The sequence below is a fragment of the Somniosus microcephalus genome, chromosome 4 (assembly GCF_052327205.1).
Source record: "Somniosus microcephalus isolate GS21.2 chromosome 4, FLI_Smic_1.0, whole genome shotgun sequence".
Classification (NCBI taxonomy): Eukaryota; Metazoa; Chordata; class Chondrichthyes; order Squaliformes; family Somniosidae; genus Somniosus; species Somniosus microcephalus.
Window position 1 is genome coordinate 312,555,641 of NC_140990.1, and position 12,392 is coordinate 312,568,032.

The 12,392-nt window shown below is 47.2% G+C and overlaps 1 protein-coding gene across 2 annotated transcripts in view; it reads right to left on the reverse strand.

Moving 5' to 3' along the window:
- The window catches only part of LOC147120602 (ATP-binding cassette sub-family B member 6-like), a 276,275-nt gene that overhangs the window by 123,321 nt on the left and 140,562 nt on the right, over positions 1-12,392 (reverse strand). For both annotated transcript variants that reach the window (XM_085986730.1, XM_085986729.1), the window contains exons 14-15: positions 6,481-6,538; positions 5,417-5,521 (exon numbers count right to left, since the gene is read on the reverse strand). In XM_085986730.1, the coding sequence (XP_085842856.1) occupies positions 5,417-5,521; positions 6,481-6,538 (163 nt within the window). The remainder of the gene's footprint in view (positions 1-5,416; positions 5,522-6,480; positions 6,539-12,392) is intronic.

Consider the following 12,392-nt stretch of genomic DNA (forward strand, 5'->3'; position numbering starts at 1 on the left):
CGTTTGGTGGTGGGATCACTTTGGAGGTAGCGGAAATGGCGGGAGGATGATCCGTTGAATGTGGAGGCTGGTGGGGTGAAAGGTGAGGACAGGGTTAACCCTATCGTGGTTCCGGGAGGGAGGGGCAGGGGTGAGGGCAGAAGTGCGGGAGATAGAACGGACACGGTCGAGGGCCATGTCAACCACAGTAGAGGGGAATCCTCAGTTGCGGAAAAAGGAAGACTTGTCGGAAGCACTGGTGTGGAAGGTGACATCGTCGGAACAGATACGGCGGAGACGGAGAAACTGGGAGAATGGAAGAGAGTCCTTACAGGAGGCGGGGTGGGAGGAAGTGTAGTCCAGGTAGCTGTGGGAGTCAGTGGGCTTGTAGTGAATATTGGTCGATAACCTATCCCCAGAGATGGAGACGGAGAAGCCAAGGAAGGGAAGGGAAGAGTCAGAGATGGACCATGTGAAGGTGAGGGAAGGGTGGAAATTGGAGGCAAAGTGAATGAAATTGTCTAGTTTGGGGCGAGAGCAGGAAACGGCACCGATACAGTCATCAATATATCGGAAAAAGAGGTGAGGGAGGGGACCTGAGTAGGACTGGAACAAAGAGTGTTCCACATATCCCACGAAAAGGCAGGCATAGCTAGGACCCATGCGGGTACCCATAGCAACACCTTTGATTTGGAGGAAATGAGTGGAGTTAAAGGAGAAGTTGTTCAATGTGAGAACAAGTTCAGCCATGCGGAGGAGGGTGGTGGTGGATGGGGACTGGTCGGGCCTCTGTTCAAGGAAGAAGCGGAGCGCCCTCAGGCCATCCTGGTGGGGGATGGAGGTGTAGAGGGATTGTACGTCCATGGTGAAAAGGAAGCGGTTGGGGCCAGGAAACTGGAAACTGTTAAAGTTGCAGAGGGTGTCCGAAGAGTCGCGGATGTAGGTGGGAAGAGACTGGACAAGGGGAGAAAAGATAGAGTCGAGATAGGAAGAGATAAGTTCCGTGGGGCAAGAACAGGCTGAAACGATGGGTCTACCAGGGCAGTCCTGTTTGTGGATCTTGGGAAGGAGGTAGAAGCGGGCTGTGCGGGGTTGGGGAACTATGAGGTTGGTGGCCGCAGGGGGAAGATCTCCAGAGGAGATGAGGTCAGTGACAGTCTTGGAAACGGTGGTTTGATGTTCGGTAGTGGGGTCATGGTCCAGGTGGAGGTAGGAGGAGGTGTCGGAGAGTTGGCGTTCAGCTTCCGCTAGGTAGAGATCAGTTCGCCAAACAACAACAGCACCACCCTTGTCAGCGGGTTTAATGACAATGTCAGGGTTGGATCTAAGAGAATGGAGTGCTGCAAGTTCAGAGGGAGGTAGGTTGGAGTGAATGAGGGGAGCAGAGAAATGGAGACGGACGATGTCACGGCGGCAGTTAGCGATGAAAAGATCTAGAGCGGGTAAGAGGCCAGGGGGAGGGGTCCAGGTAGAACGGGAATTCTGCAAGCGGGAGAAAGGGTCAGTCGTGCAGGGGTAAGACTCCTGGCCAAAGAAGTGGGCACGGAGACGAAGGCAGCGGAAAAAGAGCTCAACATCGTGCTGAGCTCGAAATTCATTGAGGTGGGGGCGTAAGGGGATGAAGCTCAGGCCTTTGCTGAGGACTGATCGTTCGGGGTCAGAGAGTGGAAGGTCAGAGGGGATAGTGAAAACGCGGCAGGGGGTGAGATTGGGAGAAGGGGGGTCAGAGGAAAGTGAAGGGGAAGAATGTTCCGATGGGGCGTTGGTGTCCAAGAGTTGATGAAGCTTGCGATCCTTGACATCGGAAAGGATGAAAAAAAGTTTTTTGTTGAAGCGTCGGATGAGTCAAAGGATGAAATGGAACTGTGGACCCGGACAGCTTTGAGATAGAGTGCGCCGGTGTTGCTGAAGAGAGAGGTCGAGTGTTCATGTGGCGCCGCATGGCGTTGAGCGTGGATCTCAGGATGCAGCGAGAGCAGTAGTTCGAGGAACGATGAATATCTTGGAGACATCGCAGCCCTGCCTTCGATCTATTTTTTTTCCTTTCCAGTTTTGAAAAGGGGTTTTGACCCAAAACGTCAACTCTAATTTCTCTCCACGGATGTTGCCTGGCCTGCTGAGTTTTTCCAGCATTTTCTGTTATTATTTCACAGGACATTAATATGGCTTTTAAAAAAAACGAATGGAATTCTAGGTTTTATCACAAGAGGTATAGAATATTATAGAATCATAGACTCTTACAGCACAGAAAGAGGCCATTGGGCCTGTCGTGCCTGTGCCGGCTCTTTGAAAGAGCTCTCCAATTAGACCCACACCCCAGCTCTTTCCCCATTGCCCTGCAAATGAGTCTTCTTCAAGTACATGTCCTATTGCCCTTTGAAAGTTCAGGTCGTGCGTTCCAGATCTTAACAACCCTCTGTGAAAAAAATTCTCCTCATTTCCCCTCTAGTTCTTGGGCCAATTATTTTAAATCTATGACATCTGGTTACTGACCCACTTGCAAAAGGAAACAGGTTCTCCCTAATTGTTCTATCAAAACCCCTTATAATTTTGAATACCACTATTAGGTTTCCCCTTAACCATCTCTGCTCTAAGGAGAACGATCCTAGCTTCTTCAATCTCTGCACCTAACTGAAGTCCTCATCCATTGTATCATCTTGGCAAACCTCCTCTGCACCCTCTCCAAGGCCCTGACATCCTTCCTAAAATGGGGGGAATTTTAACATAAAAAAGGGTGGGTTTGGAGCGTGGGGGGAAGTTAAATTGTTAAAAATCAGATTCCCGACCTGAACCTGCCCACTTCCGGTCTTAACAGAGGCAGGACGGGAGTGGGCAGCCATCCCGCTGCCAGGAGGCAGGACATCAATTTAAATATTATAATATAAGCTGGAAGACTCTTTTTTAAGCTCCATTTTGTTTTTAACTGCATGTGGACGGGTTTTACACAAATTGTAAAACCTGGCAGTTACATCAAGGCAGAGACTGCTGCATCCAGGAGGTAAGTGCCTTTATACCTACCTCCTGGACCCAGGGACCCTACCTAGCCCACCCCCTGCAAACGGAGACCCCCTCACTAGGCCACCTCCCCCCCCCGCACCCTCCCCATGGTGCCGCAGGCCTACCTGCCCGCAGCCAGCCAGCCTCTCCATCTGGCTGGCTGCAGATGGGAAACCAAGGCCTTGCATGCAAATCAGGCTCTGCCGGAAACCCGGTCTACCGGGTTTCCCGACCTCCTCAGATTCCCCGATCTACAACCCACCTTTCTCCTTAAAATCCAGCCCAATACTCCAGCTGAGGTCTAACCAGTGATTTGTAAAGATTTAGCATGACTTCCTTGTTTTTGTATTCAATGCCCCTATATACAAACGTAAAAGCCAAAAGGTGATGATGAGCCTATATAAAACCTTCATCAGACTTCAGTTGGAGGACTGTGTGCAGTATTGGGCTCCATACTATAGAAAGGCTGTTGAGCCTTTAGATTCAACACAGATTCACTAGGATGCCGTCTGCTATGAGGACATATAAATATAAAGAAAACCATGAAAAATTTGAAATACTTAATATTGGAACAACACTTCTGTTTAAAATTATGAAAGGATGGGACAGAATAGATCGAAGCAGACTGTCTAGAATGAGGGGCCATAGAGAGAAGATTAAATGTAAAGAGATTTAGAACAGAGGGCAGGAGAAACTTCTTCACACAGAGTTGCGAGGCTGTGGAATTCACTTCCAGGGTTAGTGGTTGAGGCAGAAACTGTGTCAACATTCAGGATTAGATTAGAGAGGGGGATGAAGGGATATGCGGATCGGGCGGGTTAGTGGAGTTGAGGTGGATCAGCCATGATCGTAGTGAATGGCGGAGCAGACTCGAGGGGCCACATGGCTTACTCCTGCTCCTATTTCTTATATTATTATGGAACAGGGTGGGTAAATGCGATCTGGATTATTTGCTCTGGTGGAGGGTGAACACTGACACGGGCTGGATGGGATGAATGGCCCATGTTTCTCGTGTTGTAATTTCTATGTTAACATCACAGGTTCGAACAAGTTACACGTGCCACTGCTTATAAGCAGCTTATTTACTGGACACCACTGGCAGGCCACATCCTCGATCACTGCCACACAACGATAGCAAGGACATAAACCAATTATTCTGCCACACTTCCTACCACAGACTTTGGCTGCACTAATGGAGCAAGTGCTCCAAGTGCGTGACGTGACTACCTTACTGCCCTCTCGCTGCTCCGGTGGTCAGGCTACCCAACCTGTAATTCTTCAAATCTGAGCACCCACACAGTGAACGACGGGGGCTTGCTTTGATATAGCTGGAAAATCCATGGTGTGGAACTGGCCGCTCATTCAACTGTCTAGCGATCGGAGACATGTAGACCTCAAAAATCCGATCACATTGTTGCTGCCACCTGTTCGTGTAAACCAGCGGGGAGCTGAAACACGTGTAAAGAAGAGAGGGGCAGGGAATGAAACAGAACCGCCCGATTATTTTGTAGCTCATCGCCTCCACTCCTGCCTGTTTATAGGACTGAAGGCACAGACTTATTTCCTAATCCCATATCTCACAACTGCAACCCCCAACGGACACTGTAAAACCAGAAGAAAAGAGAGCGTGTTTTGCAAGCACCTATTATTGCGAGTTCAAACTCTGACAAAAACATTGGAACAACAATTTTTTCCTCAGACATTTCACCGAGAACTCTTGATGAGAGACAGAATTCTGCAGGAGAGCCCATTTGTCTCACACGTATGAAAGAACATCTTCAAAGGGATAAAGGCATGTACTAGACCCTGGAGAGCCGTTTAGCAGTCAGTCACTCCATGTCCCTGCTCTGGTTCTGCTCCATTGTATTCACAATGGCTTTGTTCCCTCACATACTGAAATATATAGACACACTCACACAAAAACACACACTCTGCTATTGGGACAGTCTGACTCCATTGCCGTTCATGGATTGCCCTGTCCAATGCCAATGTGATCTCTTCACTTTCTGCTGTCTTCACACTCACTTGTATTCTCTCTATCCTCTTGCTCTCTCTGCTCACTCACTCGCTGTCTGTTTGTTCTCTTGTTATTTTCCTCTTTCTCCTTCTGTTCCCTCCCATCTTTTTACTCTCTGCTAGATTTCATGCTCGTTTTCTTTTTCTTGCTGATATTCTTTCCTTCTCTCTATGAACTTTCTTCTTGCCTGTTTTCTCTCTCCGCTCTCGACTGCTTGTTCTTTCACCCATTCCACTCTCGTTTTCTCTTTCCTCTCTGCTTTGTACTCTCACCCATTTTCTCTCTCTATTCTGCTCTCTTGCTCTGTTGGGGCAGTTCCCTACAGAGACAGTCCTGCTTAGTGCCAACATGTGTTCTACTCTCCAACACTAGAAGCTGATCAAAGCCCTCGACTTTCTTCTAGAGTTAAATATCTGCTTTTACCTTTGAGATATCTTGGCCATCGATTTTAATGCAGCCTCCATTGACGTCATAAAACCGGAAGAGCAGACGGATGATGGTGCTTTTCCCGGAGCCAGAGGGCCCAACCTAGAACAAAATACAAGTAACAGAACCGTTAACCCAATGGGCCGAATGGCCTCCTGTGCTGCAAACGTCTACAGTTCCTCAGCATGTTTGCGAGATGTGAAAACCGTTCACTGCAGAACAAAGGTTTGAGAAAGACCTTCAATGTCCTATTAGCTTGTACTTTTGATTTAAAATACCTGTTTCAGCCTCTTCAAACGTATACAAATGGCACCTCTGCATTCTTGCCCCACCTTGCTCACACTTGCTCCCCAACTCAAGAAAAAACCCTCTTTTCTCTCAATAGGCATTGTCCAGAAAACCAAAGATCATTACTTGCTGATCCATAAGCATGACTTGGGTTAATCCTACAAATTATCCGGACACTGTTCAACCCAGGTATTAGGTGGCTCTCCACCCGGGTGAGAGTTGGGTGGGGCCTCCGCCCGGGTGAGAGTTGGGTGGGGCCTCCGCCCGGGTGAGAGTTGGGTGGGGCCTCCGCCCGGGTGAGAGTTGGGTGGGGCCTCCGCCCGGGTGAGAGTTGGGTGGGGCCTCCGCCCGGGTGAGAGTTGGGTGGGGCCTCCGCCCGGGTGAGAGTTGGGTGGGGCCTCCGCCCGGGTGAGAGTTGGGTGGGGCCTCCGCCCGGGTGGGCCCTCCGCCCGGGTGAGAGTTGGGTGGGCCCTCCGCCCGGGTGAGAGTTGGGTGGGCCCTCCGCCCGGGTGAGAGTTGGGTGGGCCCTCCGCCCGGGTGAGCCTCAGCCCGGTGAGAATTGGGTGGGCCCTCCGCCCGGGTGAGAGTTGGGTGGGCCCTCCGCCCGGGTGAGAGTTGGGTCGGCCCTCCGCCTGGGTGAGAGTTGGGTTCATGAATATTTACCACCATCTGATTTCATTCCAGCAATATTCAAGGTACTTATATCAATTTGAACCAAGTGTGATGGCACTCAATGCAAGAGACATGTTGCTAACACACTGCAGTAAACTTACCAGGGCCACCGTGTGTCCGGGTTGAACAGTGAATGATATGCCCTTCAAGACTTCTTTACTGTAAGAGAAAAGGCACAAAGTAAAACTCGTGTTAACATGGTTAGGCAAGGTAGACTGCCTGGGGTTGAATATTGCGCTGTCCCACCTGCTTGGAATGTCTTTGAGCTTCTGGGTGAGAATTGCATGGGGCCCTCCTTCCGGACGAGTATTGGGTTCACCAACATTTACCACCCAAATACTGTAATGCTCTAAAGGTGTCCAAAGATCCAAGGTAACCATACAATGTACTTCAGCAGTTACAAACCTTACAGGCAGCCTCCAGAGGCAGAAATGAACTGAACAAACCGGTAGTCGTTTAATTTTTAATGGGAGTGTCTGGTTCATTTCTACATTGGTTCTCCTATGAAGCATTGGTCCAGAAAGTGGAGCGGTGAATTTGAAACCTGGCTCAAAAGATATTTTTTTAATAAAAGTTACCTTCCTTCTAAATTGTCCCGCTCCCCAATTACCCCTGTCCTTGTTGACTCACATTGGCTCCCAGTCTCCCAAAACCTCCAATTTCAAATTATCATCCTCATGTTTAAGTCCCTTTAGCCTAACAAATTTATTTAAAATGAGTGGTTAGCATAATCTGCTAGAGCTTTTCATGGTGACTAAATTAGTAGATGTTGGCTATCCAGTTGTTATAATTTACTTAAGACTTTTTGAAAGCATTTGATAAAGTTATAGAGCTGGATTTTCCAAGCCCCAAGGAGGCGGGCATGGAGGCGGGACAGCCAGTAAAATCGGAGAAAGTGGGGGCGGAGGGCAAACCCGCCCCTATCCCGCCTCCGTGCCCTTTTGCCAGGGGTCGGGAAGATGTGCAGCTTCTGGTCGTGTCTCCTGGAGGCGGGAAAGGCATTTAATCTTTTTATCTGCCCATTAACAGGCAGAAAAAAGGATTAGTGCCATTTTACCTTCACAGGTGAAGGTTTCCCCACCTCGGAGAACCCCGCCGGGTTGGAGCAGATGTGGAGGAGGTCTGCGGCACCTTGAAGTAAGGTGTAGAGGTGAGTGATGGGTGCAAGTGTGGAGTGGTAAGTATGTAAGGTGAGTGATAAGTTTAAAAAAGTGTGCACTTACCTTGTTTTTTTTCTATAGCCTATAGCCACGCTGGATAGGGAGAGCTGATATTCTCCTTGCCAATTTCACATAGAAACATAGAAGATAGGAGCAGGAGTAGGCCATTCGGCCCCTCGAGCCTGCTCCGCCATTCAATGAGATCATGGCTGATCATTCAAACTCAGTACCCTGTCCCTGCCTTCTCCCCATATCCCTTAAGCCTTAAGAAATATATCTAACTCCTTCTTGAATATATTTAATGAATTGGCCTCAACTGCCTTCTGTGGTAGAGAATTCCACAGGTTCACCACTCTCTGGGTGAAGAAATTCCTCCTCATCTCTGTCCTAAATGGCTTACCCCTTATCCTTAGACTGTGACCCCTGGTTCTAGAACATAATGGCTGTTGGATCCTCCGATCTTACAGATATATGAAATTTACAAAGTTGAAAGGTTTGATGAGTCCTCACCACAAAGTTTCATCAAACTAAAGAGAATGGCAGTGTTTGACAGCTTCACAGAGCTGTCAAACGCTGTCATTTCTTCTTTCAAGAAGTCTTGACAGATATCAACGTCGGACGCGCTGTGATCTGTCAGTGACTTCCTCCCTAATTGGCCTGCTGAGCCCGCAGGGCGGGCTTAACAAGCTCAATCAGGGGAATATTCCTCTGATTGGTCAGGCGAGGATGGAGGCGGGACATTGACATGACAAGCAGCAGTCCCGCCTCCATTCACAAAATCCAGCCCATAGAATCATAGAATGGTTACAGCACAGAAGGAGGCTATTCAGCCCGACGAGCTCGTGCCGACATGTGAAGCTTTAAAAGACTGAAGCTCATGGGAGTAATTGCAACTTAGTTACACAAATTGAACACTGGTTTGGCAGTAGGAAGTAGGGCAAGTGGAAAGAGGTAAATCTCTTAGAACGGAGTACTTTTTGCAATATAAGATTTGTTGATCACACCAAGCAATGTGGCTAGGTGACAAATGTGAGGGATACAAACAGCATACTGGATTAATTAACCAGATGGACATTTATAATTTAATTTAATGTAATGTAAGATGTGCACTGGAACAGGAAGCAGCAAAGATGAAAGAGTATTCAATGAATGTGAAGCCGATATCAACAAGACGATCAAATACTAAGTTACACCTCAGGGGCGTTTGGCTCCTCGTCAAAGTGAGCTACTCTACGCTTGTACAGATCACCAATGAGAAAGAAAAGAAGGAACTTGCATTTATACAGCACCTCATCATGTCCCCAGGATGTCCCAAAGCACTTCACAACCAAAATATTACACTTTTGAAGTACAGTCTTTGTTGTTTTTGTTTTTGCCAATTTGTGCATAGCAGCGTCCCACAAAAAGCGACTCGTGTGTTTTTTTGATGATATTGGCAGGAGAACTCTCTGTCCTTCTTAGTATAGAGCTATGAGATCTTTTATTTCCACCTGAACAAGTGGAAGGTGCCTTGCTTAAGCATTTCATCTGAAAGACGGCACCTCTGCAACACAACATTCCCTCGGTACTGCACTTATGTGTTAGCCTAGATTAAGTGTTTAAGCTCTGGAATGAGGCTTAAACTCTCAACTTTATGACCTAGAGATAAATGTGCTACCCAATGAGCCAAATGCTGTGGGCGATGCTACTTTTAAGATATTGCGAGCAGCTTTGGGAAACCGAGCTTCAAAAACACATTGATATTTTGGAGAGTCAACTGACAAAGAGGGACAAAGATAACTTCCAGATGTAGGGAAGCATTGAAAAGAGCTGCAGAGCTGAATTTACTTTCATTGGAGAAAAAGCGATCAAGAGGAGACGCAATTCAAACTCTTAAAGGGGTGGATGATGTAAATATAAGCTGGTTAAGAAGAACAAACTTGTATGTATATAGTTCATTTCACATCTGCAGGACGTCTCAAAGTGCTGAACCACCAATGAAGTACTTCTGACGTATAGTCACTGTTATAATGTAGGGAAACGCGGCACACAGCAAGCTCTCACAAAACAGTAGAGCAATAAATGATCAGATCATCTGTTTTAGTGATGTTGGTTGAGTGATAAATATTGGCCAGGACACCAGGGACAACTCCCCTACTCTTCTTCAAAATAGTGCCATGGGATCTTTTACGCCCACCCGAGAGAGCAGACGGGGCCTCGGTTTAACGTCTCATCCAATAGACGGCACCTCTGACAGCGCAGCACTCCCTCAGTACTGCACTGAAGTATCAGCCTAGATTATGTGCTCAAGTCTTTGGAGTTGGCTTGAACCCACAACCTTCTGACTCAGAGGTGAGAGTGCTACCAATGAACCAAGGTTAATGACTGCTGAGTTAGAGGACAAAAGTTTAAAATGAGCAAGTGGCAAGAGAAATGTTTTTATTTCACTCCGTAGAGCAGTATACATATAGAACAGAATTCCAGTTGAGGGATAAATATGGGCCAGGACACTGGAGAGAACTCCCCTGCTCTTCTTTGAATAGTGCTGTGGGATCACTGTCTCAGTACTGCACTGGAGTGACAGTGCTGAAGTTTCTGGAGTGGGATTGGACCCAGGCCTGTTGACTCAGAGATGAGGTTGCTACTCACTGAGCCACAGCTAAATAGTTGGTGTTAAATAGTCGGGATTGAGTCTATGATGGGGATTGTGACAGGAGTGGGCTTGATGTGGACAGAATGTAGGATCGAGTACTGCCCTATACACGTATGTTTCCCTATACACTGCACCACCAGTGGTGTAGGGGGGAAAAAAGCATTGGTTGAGATGGGAATCTGAGGTGCCAAAGGTACTAATGCCATCTCATTTACATCACAGCGTGGTCATTGGAGTTGGGGTTGCTGTAGCAAAAAAACTGCAATACAGATGTGGTGTGATACTGGTAGGCTTAGGGAGAAAGGGTTTACTGAGCCTGACAGAGTGAGGGAGCAAGATTGCAGAGATGGAATGAGTAACACAGGGAGCTGGTTGTGAGTAGATTGAGCCTGACAAATGAGGAAACGGGATTATCAGTAGATATTGATTAATCCCCAGAGACTACTAGGACTACGCAGGTTGTTTCAGTTCTTCCAGGCTTTTGAGTTTAGTAATGCTGCTTCTGAATTATTGTGCTGTGGATTCACATCTACTGGGATCTGCTTTGAAACTGCTTTAAACTCACTGCACTTAAAATCTTTAGGAACAGCAGAGGCAGGAAACTTTCAAACCAATAGTCCAGACCTGAAATAACAGCTCTTTCTGACTCAGTCACCCTCTCGTAAAGTTTGCTGTTCAGATTACAAACGCTTCTTAAGCACTTCCTCCAAAAGCTGCTCACTCTCTCCTAGTTTTCCATTCCTCACCTGCTAAAGGGAATTGTATTGTCTTCAGTTTGTGCGGGGAAGCAAACCTCATCATCTCATACTGTGCTGAACAGAAGACCTCTTACTTACTACAATAAAACTAGTGTGCGTTACTGCAGCTGCTACAGCACCAGTGAATTAAGCCAAAACATACAAGATGAGAAATCGACAACAACAACTTGCATTTGTATAGCATCTTTAACGTAGTAAAACGTCCCAAGACACTTCATAGGAGCGTTATCAAACAAAATTTGACACCGAGCCACAAAGAGAGATATTCGGACAGATCTGGTCAAAGTGGTAGGTTTTATGGAACGTCTTAAAGGAGGAGAGAGAGGTAGGGAGGCGGAGAGGTTTAGGGAGGGGATTCCAGAGCTTAGGACCCAGGTAGCTGAAGGCACGGCCGCCAAAGGTGCAGCGATTAGAATTGGGGAAGTGCAAGAGGTCAGAGTTGAAGGAGCGCAGCATTCTCGGAGGGTACAGAGAGTTTTGTAGGAGCTCAGGTTTGTGGAGGGCGGAAGATGGGAGGCCAGCCAGGAGAGCGTTCGAAAAAGCATAAAACTAAGAAAAGCTGTTCCAAGACAAAAGGAAAGTTGGTTGAAACCTGATAAATCTTGGTAAACATTAGGTTGTCTTTCATTGGGCCAGAAATTAGGATCGGGTGCTTGCCGCGCATGCAAGCCCCCGATGTGCACTCACCCGGCGCGCCGACATCTGAAGCCTGGGCCTGCTTGGAATTCCTGTCACTGGCCTGGTTCAGATGTCGGCGCGATGTGCTTGCCTGATCCAGCGGCGTAGTTAGTGCGATGTGCCAGCTGGGATCAGGTGAGCACTCTGCAGCCAATCAGGGGAGGGGAAACTCATTCATGAGTTTGATAGTAAGGACTGTCAAACTCATGAAAAGTACGGGCGCCCAAAAGACTAGTTTAACTTTAAATAAAATTTTACAAAACATCCCAATAATTAAATAAACTATAAATAACTTTAAAAAACTATTTTAAACAAATAATAAAATTTTTGAAAAAAATAATTTTTTAAGAAATCGGGTCTAAAAATAAACTTACCTTACTGTAAAGTCCTTAAAAACAATGAAGCTGTGGAAAAAATGTAATAATTTTAAATAATAAACCACTTACCTTCAAGAATCCACTCCTTACGCCTCCTTTTTATATGTGTAAAAATTTCAGGCCCTTGCACACGGGCAAACCTGTCAAAAAGAAGGAAGTTCAACGCGTGCGCGCAGAGTCCTGCGCGCACGCGTTGGACCTCTGAACCCCTTGGAGGAAATGCCGGTTTCCCGCGCATGCGCTGTGCATGCTGAAATCCGGCACTTCCAACGGGCCCACGCGTGAGTACCCCGTCCGTACTCATGCGTTGGGACCGGAATTACTGGCCCAATAATTTTAAAACATATATAGGTAGATTGTCACGTGTATGTGTACAGGGTCAGGCACATGAACAGATACATGCAGACA